Here is a 16,659-nt window from a genome sequence, read left to right as displayed (position 1 = left end):
CGCATGGCAGATCTACCTTAAATCACTAGAAGGTAGTCTAGTCTTCACGAGATTTTAGTGGCAAGATGCAATACGACGGGTGCAAAGAGCCTGTATGCTCCATGCAAGGTCGATATGGCCAAAGGCAAAAGACCCCAATAGTCGAGTCTGCCAGTGACTAGAAACAGATAGAATGAATTGCGGCCGTGGTTATCGTATGATCTTGGAAATCCAGATGTCGTGCAATCGTGAGACCTCAGAGAGGTGCTGTGATGTGGTGCTGGGAGCGACGTTGTTGGGCATCCATCAGCTTGCGGCGCACAGCCTCGCCACCTGCAATGCTGCTCGATTTGCGCTTGCGGGTGGGAGTTCGCTGGTCGTTGTTCTTGGCGTGCCTAAATACACTGGCAGGACGCGCGGGAGAATTGGCGGGCATAAACTCGCGATGCTGGGGGAGACGGAGGAGCGCCTGGTAGCGGTTGTGGTTGCGACGGAAGGCAGTGACGATACCCTTGTCCAGGTGATTGAGGAAGCGCTCTTCGTTGTTCTGCAACTCAGACTTGCGAGTGGGGGTAGGTGTGCCCATGGACTTGGCAAAGGGACCGGCCATCGGGGAGATCCGGGCATCATCAAACTGCTTCTCCATGTCCTCATCTTCATCGGAGGATCCATTGCCAAAGTCGATGAAGTCATCGACGTTGAGAGCAGCCTCTGGATCGTCTTCTTCGTCCTCTTCGAACGAACTGTCGATGGTGAAGTCCTGAGAAGGGTAGAATGCCTCAGGGGGACCCATGACCTGGCCTCCCGGAGTGAGATCGTTGCCAAGAGCGGTCATCATGAGGTTGGCACTCGAAGCCAGCATTGGGCTGAAATCAAGCTGATTCGGCGAGGCAAGTGCATCGGTGTCGCTCTCGTCAACCAAGTGAAGTGTAGTCTGGCGAGGGCTGGTGTTGGCAGTTCCGGGCATACTGTTGGCGGCGGAGTCCAGCCAGTCGTGACGAGAGGAGGCATATGCAGGAATGATGACGAGATGCTTGCCAGTGCAGTCGACCAAAGCTACTGGCTTGTGGGGGTCTGCTACGAAGGTTCCCATGATAGGCCCGCGGCGGCGGGGGACACAGTCACTCTTCTCGTCCACGGGGGCCAAAGAATCCGAAGAGTCCCGGCGGAGCAGGGACCGGGGGTGGGTGATAGTTGCTGGTGGGGGGAGATCCTCGTCTGTGGTGTCACCATCGTCGCCTGTTTAAAGGGGTTAGCAAAAGCCAGAACGAAGCACAAATGAGTAATTTCATACTTTCGTAACCACTCAAACTGCCCTCGGAAGATCCTTCGGACTCAACGTGGTAGATGCTTCCATGACCGTAGTCGGCATCGCCAAACATCTCTTCAGATTGCCGGCGGGTATTTCTCTGGTAGTTTTCGTTGTCGTTTTCGATCATACGACGCAATTGTGGGTCCAGGCTGTCTTGTTGTAGGAAGTCACCGGGAATATCGTCGTCACTGTGGGAATCACTATCAGAGGACGAATCGGATCGCTCCTCGAAATGAACTCGCCGGGCCACTGGTGTCTCAGCGGCCTCGCTGGTCACCTGAGGCTCTCCAAAGGTGTCCATAGCACTGTAAAGGTGTTCTTCGTCGAAGAAAGATGCTGCCGGTAAGAACATGTGATCGTCGAAGGAGTTGATAGCCCACTGATCATCGGCAAACCCATCACTAGGCAAGGGGCGGTGGGTTTTTTCAGACTCCACGATCATCATTTCTTCCAACTTCTCGACATCCTGGTCTTCATCTTCGGCATCTGTGATGTAGTCTACACCGGCATACACATCATCTGAGCTGTCATCCGAGTCATTGCCATCATTGTCATCACTGCTGTCACTGCTGTCATCGTTCAAGACACGTCTTCTCTTGTTGATTGTGGGTTGGCGCCCCGCCTTATTGTCTCGGCGACGACCATAAGACGGGGCCCGGACTGCTGGTTCTTGCTCATCATCTGCATCTTCTTCTGAATCATCTGCCTCGTCACTCAGATCCCCGAGGGATGAGACTGAAGAAACACTTGAGACTGATGATGATGAGGCTCTTCTTTTTCTATCGGATGACTGGGCATTGGCTGACTTTCTAGCCAGGTTGGCCTTCGATGACATATCGAGGCTCCGCATGATGTTGGACTCGGGGGTTGAGGGGCGAGGGTGAGCGTTCTTGGCGGAACTCTTGGGTGCCCGCTTGGAAGAGTATGCACTCTGTGGCATGTTGTATTAAAGATCGATAGATGAATAGGGGTTGTTTTTGTAGGTTCGGACTTCTTTGGTCCTTTGCTTTTGTCGTTCAAATGGTCCGGTCTGATCTAGGATGATCTAGTGATGGCAGGAAGGAAAAGGGATAGATAGTTCTTGAGAGAGAGGAGGGTCGTAGTTCGGTCCAAAAATAGGGACACGTTAAGGGATAAGTCGAAGGGAGGTGGGACGGAGTGGAGGTAATCGGAGAAGCGGAGTGGAGGGGAGGAGTCCAAGTTTTTTTTTTCGTAACCACGAAAGCACCCGCAGTCCGTTGCGGACGCTATAGTGCTCCTTCTGGGAGTTTGCTAGGGGGCAATTCCAACGCCTTCAGAGGGGGCGTCGAAAGAGAAATATCGTCAAGTAGAATTGAAGATCGGAGCTGCAGGACTGGGGAGCCAGGACAGGCTCCCCAGCGAGGCATTTACAGCTCAACGAAGGCCATTTGGCTGAATTCTTGACGATATGTAGTGTATGTGTAGTTACTTTATTGAGGGGTTCAATATAAGTTTAAAGAGAAAGCCGGGGAGTAGATCAGTTAGAGAATGCTATGAGAAAGGGAAGAAGAGAAGGAAGGATGATGGGTCGTTTTTTCTCCCGCAAGTGGGGGACACTTGTGATTGGCTGCAGAACACGACCGCCTATTCGTTGGCGCTGCTCACCGACTCTTTCAGACCAATCAGCGATCGCCGAAAGTCGCAAGAGGAAAGTCATGGATGGACTTTGATGTCCACTTGGGCCATAAACTCTTAAATTAGGTGTTGCATTGAGATTATAGTGGTATTGACTCTGATTTGCCTATGCAGTATTTTGCTCCCATTTGGTCTTCCATTCCTAGAGCTTTCGAATTTTATCCCGGGGCCGAGTCGAGTCCGAACAAAACAAAAACGTCATTGATACTCGGCATAATTCTCCCCATGCAAATTCCAAACAGGTCAACTTTTGACTTGCTGACACGGAATATCAGAAAATCAGCATTGGACGTTAAACTAGAATACCCGGTGCAGCGGCTGACCCGTGCGGGCTGCATGATGATGATTCATCCTCGGATCAAGAGTTTTTTTTTTCTTCATATTTATTTATGACACATCTTAGGATGAATCATATTCGTATTGGGACTTGACTTAACCCAAATTTTCGTTGAGATCTAATTGGTTCGAGCCATACATCCGGCCACTTTTTGTTTTTCGAGTGGCAAATCGCTCTACTCTATTCCGATCGGCTTGGCATTTTTTTCCGTGTGCCGGGAACGTGCTTTTTTTTTTGTTATTTTTGCCCCAATGGCTACGGAGTAAATGGCCTAAAAAAGGATCAGTGGCGGTAAAAAGGACAGCATGGCCAAGGCGTCTAATATGCATGAGATATATCCCTTCTCTTATCTTTTTCCTATCGGTGAGGGGACTTGGAACTCTATAGCCCTTACACTTTGGAATGTACTTATGTTCTACTGTATACAAACAACATTGCGGAGATTCATCGGAGTGAATGTATAACGGAAGATCTTTCCGATTCTCTCTTTCGAGTACATTCTTGCCCCTCTACGACGGTCACCTGATGGTCGGAAGCATGCAAGATCTTCTCTCTGCCCCGCAGTGGCTGCGATGGGAAATTTTCTACTCTCCCCCAACACCAATCAGACTACTCAGGGGGTACCAACAATATTCCCAGCGCTAACATCTTTTCAGTTGAGGCGGATCATTCACCGGGATATCAAACCTCCACCTGGCCACTTCGATGGTCATCCCGAGGTATCTATTTGCAGCCTCCCCCACTCCATTCTTTCTATACGTATAATTTACGTGATGTCGGTGTTGAGCTCGGATTCCGACACAAGTCGGGATAGATCAAAGCCATTGAGTAATGATATGTCAACATGGAGTTAGCAGTACATATAGAGTACAGAGCACCACCTCATAAATTGTTCCATATATCCAGATCTTTACGCCTCAAAAACCGGATTTTTCATCTTCGTTAGCCCCATAATATATCAAAGTAATATGACCATACAGCTACATATATGTACAACACCGTTTTCGATAAAACCGAAGTGATCTGCTAGATTATACTAAGCTAACCGAACCCCGCATCACTGATGACAGACAGCGTCATTTTGCGTAAGTACACCCATTCAAGAATCATCACAAGGCCAAAGAGAAACAAAATGGCTCGGAACAGCTCTGTGACTGCCGATAGAAGTAGCAAAGTATAGACCAATATCTGCACAACGTTTTTCCAACTCCCCCAGCTTGCGCATAGTCTCCAAGGAACTCTTCTCGACCTCTGAAGGTCCCCAACCTTCAAGCCCCAAGGAAGTAAGGCGTGGAAGACAATTGGAAGTCACCAAGCGTTCGAGTTGATCAACGGTCCAATCGAGCAGCTCATTGTGGCAGTGACACAGGAACAAAGTCTCAAGGGACGGCGGCAAAAGCGTTGTGAATTCCTGCGTGGGCTCAAAGTTTTCGTTAAGCTTAGCAAGCATTGCTACAGAAATATGTAGATATTTCAACGTATTGAAATCGGCAAACGATCCCATCCATCCATCGTCTTCATCGGGATCCTGATATGATTCGCCACAGATCCAAAACCCTTCTAGTGTTGATTTGTGAAGGGCTATAGATTCTCGAAGAGGAGCCGATACAATATCGGGTCCATCTGAGATCATTAAACCGCCAATATTCAGGCGGAATGTCTTGAGAGCCTTGCAAGATTCAAGCCAGACACCGAACCCACACTCAGTGTTGGTCATGTCGAGATCAATATCTGTAACTCCGGAGTAAGGTTTAATGCGGGGTGCTCCCGCTTTACGACCGGAGTCGAGCATGGACGATCCTCCGATCCTGCGCATGGATGGGAATCTGAAGAAGGGTTCCATACAGCTTGCACGGATGGAATTTTCCGAGTCGGACCATTCCGCGAAAGCGTCCTTGAGACGACGAAACGATTTGGTATCCTCTCTGGCGGCCTTCACAAACATCTTCTCAACATATTGTGACCCATACGGGTAGCATATGCTGATTTGTCTGAGGCCTTTCAACTGGGGGATGATCAAGGCTAACCAAGCGTCGGTGTTTCCACGTCGCAGCTGAGTATAAGGTTGGCTAGACCAACATGTACCAGTGACGACTTTGCGGATCAGTTGCGGATCATATTCAAATTGGCAGTCGATGTGCTCGGTGTCGGCCTCGGTGTCCCAAGCCTCCAAGCGTAAAGCTCGCACAGCTCTCGCTAATTCTGGCTTTCGCGCGATTGAAGTGAAGAATCGGCTGACTTGACCGACTGTATGAGTGCTAACATCACAAAGAACAACCCGGGAGTAGAGAGTTGGTAGCAGAACTGTGTACAGCCGACGACATGATCGAACTAGGGAACAACGATCTTCTTGGGGACCCAGCTGTTCCGCAATAAGGCGAAGAGTCTCTTCTGGGAGGTCAAGCAACATGGTGATGGAAGCTAGTAAGGTTTCTTGAGAGAGCAAAGAGATGGTTACTTGTATTTATGTTCGGCGAGGAAGGTGCCGTGTCTAGACGCTAGGATTCACGAGGTGGGGGCGATATTTATTTGCAGCATGATATAAGGCCCAACCACGGCCAGATATAATCGCTATTGAGGGAATATGAGTGTTGGTTGTTATCACTGGAACAGTGAGCACTAAGAAGCAAGAGAAAGTAACGCGGGATATTTGACGGGAGAGGGAACAAGTGGAGATCGCCAAGACCAACTGTGCAGAGGACCTATCAAAAAGAAAGCTAACGAAAGGAAAGCGGTTAACTGCATGAAAGCTGACATTGGTACTCCATAAGGCCGAGTCACATTAATTAGATTTAAAATAAAATAAATTCAGCTCTTTAGATGGGTGTGATCTCCAAAAGAGGTTTCATTTAACAATCCCTCAATTCTGGGTCAGATCGAAGGATCCTTGGTTTATTAGATCGACAACCATGGTTCCATCCATTGAAATAAGATTAAGCATTACTCGTGGACAAAACAGACAAAAAAAAGGGGGAATCAAGTGCCAGGATAAGGAGCAACATTACTAGGCACAGGCTCTGTCTTGGCTCGACCAAACATGGACAAACGAGATTTCGACCGGGTTGGAACTGCCGCTGGCCGGGTACTTTGTTGGTTTTCGCTCCCCACTTCTGCGGGGGCAGCAGGTTCGACAGAAGCCGCGCGGGCCTCCTCTACCTTTCTCACGCCTTCACGTATTTCATCCGACGAAGCGCCCGGTGGTGCGGTTGTGGTTAAAGTCTCAGTGGGGCGAATGAGACCCTCGGACGTATTTTCATTTAGCTTAGTGATCTCTTCTTCCGTCACCAGACGCTCATTCTCCAAACGGACTTCGCGTCCGCGCTTGTGGCAGTACCAGAGCACGAAGAGTAGGACTAATGGGATGATCAGTAAAAATACTCATGCACTAGTTGTAATGCTTCACTTACTGAATAGTGCCAGAGACCAGAGCACGTTCATGCCCATAACAGCAGGGAATCGAGCTCGCAGAAATGCCATGATGGATCGTAGCATTCCTACGAGAGCAGCTGGCTTCGACACAAGTTCCTTTAGACTTGGGAGATTGAGCCCCATCTTCTCTGCAGCTGCTGCAGCCTTACCCACGTTCTCCATGTTGACACCGCTCTTTCCAGCGCGGTCGGCAGCAACCGCCAGCATCTCTGGGGCTAAAGTCTCTGTCCAACGCTCGGGAAGTTTCTCGATCAACTTCTGCATGGGACCAGGCAGCTTTGTATAGGTTTCTTGTAGTTGGCGATTCCCGTTGGTCAACAGCATCTCCAAATCATGGTAGGCAGTTGGGACTCCGTTGATCAGGTCCTTGAAGATGAGCTTGAACTTGCGTAAAAGCTCTTGCGTTTCTTCACTGATCGAAAATACCCGGTTATTATCCGCTGCCAGGTTCAATCGCTCCAGGATATCTGTCATATCCTCGGCATCTTTATCTTTATCTGTGTCTTTCCCATCTGTTGATGTATCTGATGTGGTCGGAGGAGTTGCGGCTTCGTCCTGGGCGTCTTTGGCCTATTTGTGCGAATTATGTTAGTACAGACTCAAGCCAGATGCAAATATCCCAAAATAAACACAAATGAATCACCAACCTTCGCTGTGTTTTTCTTCCAAAACATGGTACTCCACCGTTTCTTCTTCTGCGAAGGTTTCGAGACTTCCGACTTTGGTGTCTCTGATCTTGCCAATGTTGGCTGAGAGCTCCTCCGTTCTTGCCTACCCTCCTCCCCAAGCTCCTTTCCTAACTCTTCTCCAGGAGAGGTGGGTAGAGGGATGTTTTCGGGCGGTTCGCTTATCGCAGGTTGTAGAGACGCCCCGGTAGCACTTCCTGTTAGGGTTTGTCCATTCTGCTCTGTTGGGATGGGCTCAGATCCCACCTGGGCGGTAACTTCGCGTAGGTAGGCTTCATCTTCCGGCGTCAGGACAGGCTTGGGAGCGCTGGTCATTTGCGACGAGCGCCGTAGGTTTTTTATTTGGTTGAGATACTGCATGGCCATACTGGAGACACTCAAAATAGTGAGGATAGCAAGGTGGACTTTAAACCTTTCGGTTTACTCGATGGGATGTAGACGATAGCGAAAAAGAAGGCTGAAACGAGGCGGGCGCGTGCTAGGCAAGGGGACGCGCGCGCTATGTATTTTGGTGATATATCACTTTTCCTAGCATTTATGTGATATGTCAGATGAAATGATTCGATGTCAGAAGATGTTGTAGTTAGCTGAGTAGCATGCCAACACCAAGCTTTTGTTTTGCCCACATGCGCGCTCTGTTCCTCGTGATGATATCACCGGTGGCTTGGCATCCCCCGCATCGTATCAGCACCGCCACACAGGCTCCATTTATGGACTTGGCTCGAACATCCTCGAACTCTTGAATTAAGAAGAAAGCTCGGTCTTCAAAATCATTAGATCTAATCAAATGCCTCCATTGTTTGTATATCTCATTTATTGAGCGATATGTTTTTAGTTTATCTATTCATTTGGACAACTCACAAAATATATATATCAGCAGTATGTAAATGAACCATATAAACACCACTCGTTTTGTACATTATGCTCATTAGTTCTTTTAGAAAAGCAATGTCTATGTAGATGGTTGGACTTAGGTGGTAAATGATGGATCTGCCGCCTCAAAGAATCGCATCACAGCCATTGTTATCACCGGGTACCCCATGATCACATCGTGCAATCCAGTTTTCAAAATTTCTTCGCGAATGATCCCGTTCCCCGTTTTCCATTCCACCACGGACCCAGCAGCTCCCATATCTGCTCTTGAGTCAAGCTTCTTCTGTTCAAGGTCGTCATAACTGATCCCCGCTGGCATCGAAGCATTAACCGCATGCCAAAACACAAGCTGAGAATGGTGCCATGGAATGTCAAAGTCATCCTCGGCGTGGATTATTGTTATCCGGTATTTCTCTCCGTTCATCTCGTTAGCTTGGATATATTGCGCAATGCCATCCTTGCTCAGCCATTTGTCTCGAATGAATCGCTGAAGATATTTGAAGAGGAAAGGGAACCTTGCAACCGGAGACAAAATTGGCACGGTTCCTGCAATTCGATAAGTCGAGACCAGTGTCGCGACGTCGACAAATGGTGCAACCAGCACCGTGCCTGCGAAGACTATTGGTGGATTCTGTACAGCAAGATGCTTGGATACAGCAATGCTCACAGCTGTGCCCATCGATTGACCAAATATAAAAATTCGAGATGGAGGGATGCCTGCAACATTCATTGCCCAATCCACAATGGCTAGTGCATCAACGATGAGCCCGGTTTCAGATGGTGACCCGGTACTCTTGCCAAATCCTCGGTAATCGAATGTCAGAACATGGATTTTCCCTGGATTGCCTGCTGACAGCGCACGATAATTTGGGACCCGGTAACCTGACGCGACGGTTCCGCCAGCGCCATGCATATGAAGAATCAAACGAGCGTCGGGGTCCTCCCGCAATAATTGAAATCCTAGTCGAGACTTGATATCTGTTGAAAATCCCACGGGCTCTTCGACAAGAGAACTTTGATGCTTGCGATATAATTCCACGGGAAGAATATGCCAAGCGTATAGACGTTCACCGTCCGGCGTCTTAATGGAGAACGGAGTGACCTGGTTCCTTAGGAACCTAAAGGTTTCAGGTACATTAAGGTCTTTGAACCATGTCATCTGAATGGCGTGCAGATAAACGACATGTGATTGGAATACCGACGTGGTGAGTAACCCTAAGAGGATCGCATATAACCCAACCACAACAGCGAGCGCTATTGATGCATATTTGAAGAAAGGACCGGCTGTATCGCTAGCTGTCATAATGGGCCAAAAATGGAATGGGAGAATCAGACATGAGTAAAGGAGAAGGGGGATCTTGAACGCTGACAGTTGACCTGGTGGCAGGCTGGTGCGGTGCAGCACACTAAAAGAGCGGGCTAACCCGTCTGATGTCCACAGAAGTACTTCCTAAGACCTTCACTATATGTTCCCTTTTAGCATGAAGCGATCCCCAGACCAATGATAAGGGTGAGTATTGTTTCAATAACTTATAGATGCGTGATTTTATTTCTTTTGTCTGTTCGGGCTTCTCGCTCTGGAATGAAATTGGCCTTGTGGAGTCGACCTACCGTAGCGCCTATTGTGGTGAATTGATTGGATAAGGAGGTGTGTGCACAAACATCCCTGCCTTTTGGACTCGGCGCCTACGGGAGACATCTCTCCCTGATGTGATCTGTCCTATCCCCGCTGCATAACTGATTCTAAAAAGAAATATAAAATAAAATAAAATAAAAACCCTAATATTAATTCTTAACGCCGAAACACAGTATAAACATTGTCATTTTCACAGAATTATCAAATATTCTGGGTAATATATGTAGCCTTCGACATCGTATGTAAGTTCTCATAAAAAAGGCAACCAATAGACCGAGTACTCATAGGTATCGTAAATACCGGGGTCCGCTCCTCTCAGGACTGTAAACACTTCTCTTATCATCACAACACGACTAAGAAGATAAAACACTGGAGATGAGAGGCTGAAAAGTGTCAAGAAACCGTCCCAACGGAGGATGACCTTCTCAAAGTGCATATGTAAATATAAGCATCGACACAATCGAAACAAATGCGGATACACGCCAAAGCCACAGCCCAACGATCGATGGGAATATGGTATTCCAAGATACGAGGTGAAGAGCGCCGAACGAAATTCCGAACAGACATGTCAAAGGCCAGATTCTGGACTTGTATAGGTCTGGATCCCAATGCGCCACGACGATATCCTTGCGGAACTGATAATGGCCTTCGACATCTCGGATCTCACTTTCGTTGATTGTGGCTTCGCATGATTGTTAGGTGGTTGGGTTTTGCTTTGGGCTCTTCAGAGATTTGATACGAGCCTCCTGCATGAGACTGTCCTCTTCAACCTTCTCAAATACCCGTGGCGTAAGATGCCATATATTCCAGTAAGACGTTTGCTGGTTCGTCCCTTCGTTGTCAAACTTATTACTGACAGCCATCGATTCGAAAACGTGTAACTGCTCCAGGCTCATTTCCGGAAGCATAACAAGAGATGACGATCTGATATCTTTGGGCTTGTTCCACCAGAAGAAGTATGTCACAATAAACAATGGGATATAGCCAAGGGTCATGGACTCCAACTGTGAGAGTGGTAGATGATAAGAGATACGCAGTATACATTGTACTGAGAACCAGGTCACTTGCATCAATGCCAGTAGTTTTGTAGCGTTATCTGATTTGCTCTTGTCGTAGATATCATCAACCCACCACCATAACCAACTCACATCACTGTAACTTCGCTATTTCTATCAACCTAAGAGAGAGAAAAAAAAGTCAGGATTGTGTTAAAGCAAAATAAGGTAATATCTTTCATTTAAGAGATAAAGAAAAAAAAGGAAGCCCCCCTTAGAAATGATCCACTCCTGGGGTTGAACCAGGCAATGTCCTTTCCAGAGACTTCCCTATTCTGACACAGTCAACCGCGGGCATCAGCGTTAATACTCCGGGACTGAAACCAAGGAGTTTAACCACTGAGCTGCAAGGGGGCTTCGGTGACAATCACACATTTTAAACTCACTATAACAGATCCCCACCAATACATGAGCCAGCTATCCATGGATAATACCTTTCTCTTACTAACTACTGTAGTCAAAACAACAAGAGAAAAAAAAAATCAGGATTGTGTTAAAGCAAAATAAGGTAATATCTTTCATTTAAGAGATAAATAAAAAAATGGAAGCCCCCCTTAGAAATGATCCACTCCTGGGGTCGAACCAGGCAATGTCCTTTCCAGAGACTTCCCTATTCTGACACAGTCAACCGCGGGCATCAGGGTTAGAGCTCCGGGACTAAACCAAGGAGTTAACCACTGAGCTGCAAGGGGGCTTCGTTGAAAACCACACATTTTCATCTAATTCAACACACCTTTCTCATATGCCTATACATTATATCACTTTTGATCCTATGTACTCTCTCCCACTTTTGCTACCTTTAAACAAATGACAGATTTAGTTATACTGATTTCAATACTTATCCCACCACAGTGTTTCAGAAAAATGCGGCTAATGAATCTCTGTGCTAGTGGATTTTGATTAGGCTTTCTCATACGATGACCTTTCACTTTGCCTTATCTTCCCTTCCAACCTTGTTTTCAGTCAAGCTGAATCAAACATGAGTGCTAACAAGATTTATTGCCTCTTTTGTCAAGAAGGGTAGGTACTCAGGTTGTCCAACTCAGCAGCAGCTTACTATGGACACTGCAATTAGCATAGCCAGAGCGATTGTTTTTCCTCGCCTATATTATATTACAATTGGGTGAGCTTCATTAACAAGCTGCGTACCATAGAGTAACGAAAGTGATTGTCCGAATCTCAAGAAAAAGGCCACATAGCCTTCGCCTCTTGCACAGATCTCTCACCAGCAACTCTTTCGATGCACATGGCCAGTAGCTCCTCGTTTTGCCTTCTCTTCTCATTTATATCCAATTGCGGAGCAATCCATCCTTCTGAATCGGTGTCGAGACACTCTTCAGCAAGTGCTCTAACATCATACCAAGCTTGGTATTCGGCGAAGTGACGTTCATGTTCGTCAATATCTTGTTGGCTGAATGTAAAGGGACATTCTCCATGAAAGCCAAGCTCCGACCAACTCTGAGAAATTTCTATCAGACACGCACGAAGAGGAACAATGCCCACCTCAGAGACTTCTCCACAGCGAGTGAAGAGCTCCTGAAATATACGAGGTACATTCATCGCATTAGACGCTGGTCTGTCTTCAAGGTAGGTGGAAACTTCATAAGCTTTTGCCAACTTCACTTGGGTCCAGTCACGTAAAGCAATAACTTTGCTTTCTTCGTCAAGTTCTTTAAAGTTTTCAGGGAGTTCAGGATGGAATATTCCCTTCACATAATCGTAGTTCTGCGGTGGCCTGAGAAACACGGGCCAACGGGCCTGGAGAAATGCGGGAAGTACGGACGTTGATTGGAAATCGATGAGGGAAACAATTCTTGAAGGCTCCTCGGGAGCAACGAAAATATTTCCCATATGAAGGTCGGTGTGCCACAGTGTAGGCTGAGAAACTTTCTTCAGTAGTTCGTTTGAGTCTAAGAGCTTCATAAGGCCCATTGTGATTTTCAAGAGTTGGCTTTGTTCATCAACGGTCCCTTTGTAAAAGCCATACTTATCTGGTTGGCCTGCATTAGATATTTGTAACAATTCTCGTTGTGCGATGGATGACCCAAAGCTCGAGAGTGTGTCCCCTGAGGAAGTATTAGCGTAGATAGCGTTGAGAATCAGAGGTGACGCACAAGGCCCTTGGTTACACTTTCGAGTCGTCTTACGATCGAATGCACGATCGCAGGAAGGACCAATTTCGAAAGACTGAGATGGATCAATATCATCGTCGAGGGTGCGAGTTGATCCTCTTATATCGGTCCGAAGGTACAATCCTCCGTAGGCAGGAAATTGTATAGACGACAGTTGAGCCTCAAGTTCGGTGAGGTTCTTGATCAGTTGCAGCTTTTCGAACTCATCCATATTGCCCCAGCGTTCAAATAGCGGAACACCGGCAGCTTTCTCCATGATTATATACTCGGCACCAACAGCATTCGACCCATCCGATGACCATGAAAGGACACGAGGGACGGGAATGCTTGTGTATCTCCTAACTAGAGTAATATTAGCCCTTTGAAACATCCATCATATCAACACACAAACCATATTCTAAAACTCCCACCTCGCTAGATGTTGTTAATGAAGGTGGCCCAGCAATCCGGCATGGGATTTTAGCTATCACGTCCGTTCCATCAGATTTGCGCATCAAGAAAGCTTTGCTAAAACCTCCTTCCATTTTCTCAATGGCGGTGATCTGACTAGTATTCCCACCGGCTGTAGAAGCAGTGTTGCAAAGCGCGTCCAGATCAAACCGGACATATCGTCGGCTATGCTGGTTTTCTTCGTCAACCAGGAAATGGCCATTTGTGTACGCGAATAGGTCCTCGTGAACGATAGGTACGCCTATTCGATCCTTAAGTGACTGTTTTCGAAAGGATATTGGTCACTTACCTCGACAGGTTATCGATAGAGGCGTTTCTGGCAGGCCAAAATATGACTTTGAGATGTTTCGAATGGTTGATAGCATACGCATGGCTAATTCACGAAGTCTTCAAAATGTATGAAGTGAAGATAGGCGAGTTTGTGTTGACAGGAAACTAGTGACTTGAATTGGAAGGGGCTGGTAGTTCGGTCGCGCCCCAACATCTTCAAAACGCCAACGAAAATGTCCCTCGATAGATTTCATAATTTGATCAGATTTGCAGTATCCATATCCATTGTATAGCGAGATATTCTAGTTGATTTTCTAGTAACCTCAAAACCTCAAACCCCACGCTTCATGATCGTGACCACATATACATCCATCCATGGACCCATACCCCAGTTGTTTGAACAGTTTGCAAGACACCTTTGTCCCTAGTTCTTTAATCCCAGCACATCTCCAGAATATTAAGGAGCATTGAAAATCACAGTCACCTTTTACTGTGTTCTGCGTCTGGTTCTACCTCCGACATTTAAAGTTCGTCTTCTGAATCGCGAGAAACCAGATGATGCTGAGTGCTGCAAAGGCCCTGCCAATGGGAAACAAACTCTAGGCAACGGCGGACGATCCATACTCAAGCAATGACAATCACGGAGTGCCCGACCGGTCCCGTACGAACATCTTCTTGGCGAAATCTTAGGCGGAAGCTCAGCTTCCCGTATCGTACACATGGCGCCAGGCGTGATCGTCAAATGTCCACGTTGCTCTTGGTGGCATTCTAAGACGGCGGTGGACAAGTGGTTCGTTCGATACATGAAGCGGAGTTTTGAGGTAGAAGAACGACTCCTGCAAATCCAGGACTGCATCCAAGGATAATAGAGTCCGTCACTCCTTAACTTCTTCTGACTACTCCGTACGGAGTACATGTATATTGATTAATTTGTTTAGGTTTAAAGGTGTCTCAGACGACCCATTCGGATTGTTATTCGCCAAATCAAGCGATGGAAATCTACACTATATTGATCAGCATCATACTAGTATCGATATGTCGCTAGGACTCAAATGGCGCACGCAAGCCGCGTAGGCGATCCGGTTCATTCATAAAAAAGGCGTGATACACTCTGATCTTCGACCGAATAACTTTGTATTACATACGGCCACCGGAAACGAGCTCGACCTTTTACCCTGTGACTTTGGTGGGTCAACAAATGGAGAAATAGATAGTCAACATTTACCGGATTCTGGATTTTTTTAATCCATGTAATTTAGAATCAACGGAAAACACCGACATTACTATACGATAATGACGGGCCATTGGCCCTACCGGTCTCCGGGTCGATTTAAGTCTATAGAAGAGATGGAGGAATACCCTAGAACTAGTTGACGGCCTGTTTACCTCCAAAAGGTACCCGGCGGTTGACAGAGTGGAAGCTGGGCTTGTGATATAACGATGCTGGGTAGGAGAGTACCCTGATTTGAGTTCACTTATTTCAGACCAGTGCTGGCAATTTAAGACTTTGCGGTGAGAAAGAATAGCACAGATTTTCAATGAAACCGTGAACTATACACTTGTACTGGACCAAATAGAATGTCATCTAAATTAGTATCATAATTAGTGCCCTTACAATGCCCCTTCTAGAAGAGCCCTCAGCCCACAACATATGCCTACTACGCACCGCCCCCTTTTCATAATTTCTCGAGCATCTCAAGCTTGAATTTTGATGCTCTAAAGAGAAAAAGAGCTCTGAATTCTGAACATCCGCCGGACTACCGAATTGCATTACCTCCGCCATTCCTAACAAGAGTGGGGTCGTATTCCACTGTGGCCACGAGGATGATCAACAAACTCTCGTTAATCAGACGATCTTGTTCATTTCTGACAGAGAGGGAAGAGAAGGTTTGATTCTCCACAAACAAGCATGAACCTAAATAAATAGCTAAGTGGGGCCTGATAAGCCCACCAAGCACGGCAAGCATGTGATAGCACAATGATTTGCTATGTCAACATTAGGATAGTATAGATTAATCACCTATACAAGGGAACCGAAGGCTTCACATACCTGCTCATCGCTCCATAGAAGAGAATGATACCACCTGAGCTATGGTTTTCTTCTATAATGGCGACAGTCAAAGAACATAACTGGGGCTTACCGTGGAGAAGGTCACATGAATATTTTATCGTCCCTGCAGCCCCCCTGCGGATCCAATGCAACTCTGAGAGTCTCTCTTGAAGATGAGTGTCTTGCGCAACAGCATGCCATGTGGTATGTCGATCGCAAATCATGTCCGTCAAGTCGACAGGTATCCACACCGTCGATGCCGATCGTGCCCTTTCGCATTTTGACAAGCACAAGAAACCTGAGCAGTAATGTCGATTTGCCAGCTCCACATCGACAGTAGATGGCAATGCTCCCCCCAATTGAATTTCGTAGGCAACAACGTGCAAGGTTTATATCGGAATTTTTGGCTCTGTCGTATAGCTAGGTAGATCACATGTCTTCAAACTTGACCGTTGCCAATCCAAATGCCACGAGGTCGGAAAATTTTCGGGGGAATTTATGACAAGTTCGAGTGGGGAGATCCTTTCGAAAGCTTCGATCCCTGCCAGTGCTCGTATAGAAACGCAGAGGGAGATCCAGAGATCGATGAGAAAGGTCAGAATGTCTCATAGCATGGTGGGGTTCAAGAAGGCAAGACAGATAGCTTCGAAAGTTGGTCTTGCTTCGGATCCTCACGGCTATTTCGTCCAGGCACCACTTGTTGCTGACGCGGTTGTTTAAAGTGGAGGATGGGGAAATGAATAATCGCGGCTGATACAATCGCCCCGTGGACCCGGCGGTGAGCGTATTCGTAA

The 16,659-nt window shown here is 47.0% G+C and overlaps 5 protein-coding genes across 5 annotated transcripts; all 5 read right to left on the bottom strand.

Moving 5' to 3' along the window:
- Window positions 1-235: 235 nt before the first annotated feature.
- PGRI_053430 (uncharacterized protein) lies at window positions 236-2,231 on the bottom strand (the record flags this gene model as incomplete). Its single annotated transcript, XM_040793056.1, has 2 exons — window positions 236-1,218; window positions 1,274-2,231. The coding sequence occupies 2 exons, from the start codon at window positions 2,229-2,231 to the stop codon at window positions 236-238; spliced, it is 1,941 nt and encodes a 646-aa protein (XP_040645023.1).
- A 2,152-nt stretch (window positions 2,232-4,383) lies between these two features.
- PGRI_053420 (uncharacterized protein) lies at window positions 4,384-5,694 on the bottom strand (the record flags this gene model as incomplete). Its single annotated transcript, XM_040793055.1, has 1 exon — window positions 4,384-5,694. One exon carries the CDS (start codon window positions 5,692-5,694, stop codon window positions 4,384-4,386), a length of 1,311 nt encoding a protein of 436 aa, XP_040645022.1.
- A 566-nt stretch (window positions 5,695-6,260) lies between these two features.
- On the bottom strand, window positions 6,261-7,714 carry PGRI_053410 (uncharacterized protein; the record flags this gene model as incomplete). Its single annotated transcript, XM_040793054.1, has 3 exons — window positions 6,261-6,637; window positions 6,692-7,283; window positions 7,361-7,714. The coding sequence occupies 3 exons, from the start codon at window positions 7,712-7,714 to the stop codon at window positions 6,261-6,263; spliced, it is 1,323 nt and encodes a 440-aa protein (XP_040645021.1).
- Window positions 7,715-8,369: 655 nt separating this feature from the next.
- Window positions 8,370-9,575, bottom strand: PGRI_053400 (alpha/beta hydrolase; the record flags this gene model as incomplete). The annotated part of the gene is made up of 1 exon (XM_040793053.1): window positions 8,370-9,575. The coding sequence occupies one exon, from the start codon at window positions 9,573-9,575 to the stop codon at window positions 8,370-8,372; it is 1,206 nt and encodes a 401-aa protein (XP_040645020.1).
- Window positions 9,576-12,142: 2,567 nt separating this feature from the next.
- Window positions 12,143-13,916, bottom strand: PGRI_053390 (uncharacterized protein; the record flags this gene model as incomplete). Its single annotated transcript, XM_040793052.1, has 4 exons — window positions 12,143-13,029; window positions 13,078-13,437; window positions 13,487-13,786; window positions 13,835-13,916. 4 exons carry the CDS (start codon window positions 13,914-13,916, stop codon window positions 12,143-12,145), a joined length of 1,629 nt encoding a protein of 542 aa, XP_040645019.1.
- Window positions 13,917-16,659: the final 2,743 nt, after the last annotated feature.

This window comes from Penicillium griseofulvum (genome assembly GCF_001561935.1).
Source record: "Penicillium griseofulvum strain PG3 chromosome Unknown contig_84, whole genome shotgun sequence".
Taxonomy (NCBI): domain Eukaryota; kingdom Fungi; phylum Ascomycota; class Eurotiomycetes; order Eurotiales; family Aspergillaceae; genus Penicillium; species Penicillium griseofulvum.
Note: the sequence above shows the minus strand (reverse complement) of the source record. Positions and strands in the feature narration are given on the sequence as shown.